Raw genomic sequence first — 2,530 nt, forward strand, 5'->3', positions numbered from 1 at the left:
AGATCGTTAAACTTGTCCTGATAGATGCCGCAGACAATCGCATAGCGGTAGTGAGAGAAACCCCCAAATAATCTGGAAATGCTATTGCCAGACGCTCGCCTCGTGGTTCCTTAATTTTCATAACTTTTTTAAAACAGTGGCAGACGAGTCTAGCAATCCTCGCAATTTATTTCGTTTTACAATTCACTCCCTCTGCAGAATACACAGCCACTTATTTTCATATGCCTCGTTCTTCAAACGATGCTGTGGCCAGGTATTCTGCAGTTTTAGATCCATCATTTCCTCGGCCGAGACCCTACTTATTTCACGGTGTCGGGGTGCCTAACCAGTTGCAACAATACAACTATCTCCACTGCAATTTATACCACATTCAGCACATTCACCTCCCCCAACAAGGGGCGATTAATGTTGTTCTGCTCTTGGATTTACACGGATTGCAATATTTTGTCGCATCCTCCTATGTTGAAATATCAACCGCAACCTCTGAAGAAAACTCTTTCTCTTTCTCCTGCGCATAAATATAGCGAGAATCAAAACAACTTGAGAAAGTTTGATCGACTCACGCGATTTTCCATTTGCGCGATTTTGAAATTCCGAATTAGCAGCTAAATTCCAGGTTATATTTCACTGTGAAAACAGATTTCACGTTTAACGAGTAAATGTTGGTCTGCAAACAAACAAACAAACATCTCAAAAGAATGGTCAGCTAGTAATCGCCCAAATGAAAACAAAACCTCTATCTTTCCAATTTAATCGAACTGACAAATGATCAGAAACAGACATTTCACATGGGTACTGATGTATTTTAATGGTCGCAGGGTCTAGTCCAAGGGAAATCTCTTTCTTGACTACAAGTTCCAGGGACCACCCGTGTAACCTCTTTCTCTTCAAGATTTTATTCATGAACAGAAAAAAAAACTTGTCCGACGGAATCTTCTTTATAATGTACACGGCTTCTTAGGCACTCACAACCAGCATGGTAACATTTTTGTCAAAAGCTGGTGTTACTGGAACCATTTTGTGATATGAAGATTGGAAGGTAAAGGATAGATGTCTTTTCATGACTCTGGTCTTATTGTGACTCCACGTCTTATCTGGCCCCAGCCAATCAACCTGAAAGCAAAAGAATTTATCACATAACACAACAGCGTTAACTGCAACAACTCTTTAAACTGGCAATGCCACAGAATCAGAAGCTAAGAGACAATCACCATCAAGTTTACGTAATTATAAACTTATGACTGACCGCCCGTCTATGCTTTCATCATATTTTGGGCAAAATAGTGCGGAATAGCATTCGTTAAAGATTAAAATTTAAAACGGTCCAGCTAGACAATCACGAGATCCGGCTAGTGGGGAAGCTTTTATTATCGAGGATGAGAAAGCGTCATCTTTCGCGCGTGATCACGCGCGGCATCTCGAGGTTTCTTGACGGGAAAAAGTTTTCTTGTAAAGTATCTTAAATCCTTGCAGGTTAAATCAGATCAATCGACAAAAACAGCGAGCTGAATGAATAGTTTGTGAGATTAACGAAATCCGTTTAAGCCCGATTTTTTAAACACGGTCACATTTAATTCTCGAAGCATAAATAACGGCGTTAAGGGTGTCGGTCTCGTTGGTCCACCAAAGATGAGGTTTAAATCCGATGCATCTAAATGCAAATCCCTGACCATTGAGCATCACATGTTTTTTAAACTTACCTCCAGTGTTTCTCAACTCTTCTACTAAGTGCAATCTTCTCTCCTATCTCTGTACAGACTGGCTGAGTTAATACTATCTTGGCCAAATCTGCCTTCACCGCCAGCACGCGGCCACCGGTTGACAGCGATCCAATATTCACCATCAATACTTCATTTTTGGATAACTTTTGAACCTGTAAAGCAATAATTACGACTTTCGAGAGGCTCTCGGTTACTGCAAAGTCAACAACTAGAAGCTGAAACAAGATCTAAATGTGGTTTTTTTCGAAACCAACCTTAGCTCCTTTTTTGTCGCCCTCAGTCCTAACTCCAAGCAGTCTTCTTAACAAAAAGTAGCTGATTTCCAACTCTGTGTAAATTTCAGGAAGTGTGCTAACAGCACCCAATACCTAACAATAGAGGTTGATAAAAATTGCGATCTAAAAAAACTACAGACCAGTAACATTTAATTCTTGACGAAACACTCACAGTAAATCTTAATATATAAAATTGACCAAGCCTAAAAGCGGAGCTCCCGTTTCTAACCCCAGAAATACAATTTTGTGTATATGGAAATAATTATGCTTCTGCGTAAAAGTACAAAGTTAATCGTCATTAGTGTATACAGTTTATAGTGATCAAACACCTCTGAGCTGACAGCAGTAAACAAACAAGCCTTGCAAACAATAACAAACAATTTCAATCAACCACTAAAACTAAAATTGTATGCATAGTAATATCTTCCACAACATTTTCCGTTAATTTGACTGATAATCTTTACAACCTCCAGTTTAGAACAACAGCAAAAATCTTACTAATCAAAAGTCAAGCTACAGCGTAGTAAATTCGCT

At 39.2% G+C, this 2,530-nt stretch overlaps 1 protein-coding gene across 1 annotated transcript in view; it reads right to left on the bottom strand.

Annotated features, from left to right (window-relative positions):
• Window positions 1-735: 735 nt before the first annotated feature.
• The window catches only part of LOC137996555 (eukaryotic translation initiation factor 2 subunit 3-like), a 16,949-nt gene continuing 15,154 nt past the window's right edge, over window positions 736-2,530 (bottom strand). The window contains exons 12-14 of the mRNA XM_068842008.1: window positions 1,976-2,089; window positions 1,701-1,873; window positions 736-1,113 (exon numbers count right to left, since the gene is read on the bottom strand). Of these exons, the coding sequence (XP_068698109.1) occupies window positions 1,059-1,113; window positions 1,701-1,873; window positions 1,976-2,089 (342 nt within the window). The 3' untranslated portion in view covers window positions 736-1,058. The remainder of the gene's footprint in view (window positions 1,114-1,700; window positions 1,874-1,975; window positions 2,090-2,530) is intronic.

Source organism: Montipora foliosa, chromosome 3 (genome assembly GCF_036669935.1).
Source record: "Montipora foliosa isolate CH-2021 chromosome 3, ASM3666993v2, whole genome shotgun sequence".
Lineage (NCBI taxonomy): Eukaryota > Metazoa > Cnidaria > Anthozoa > Scleractinia > Acroporidae > Montipora > Montipora foliosa.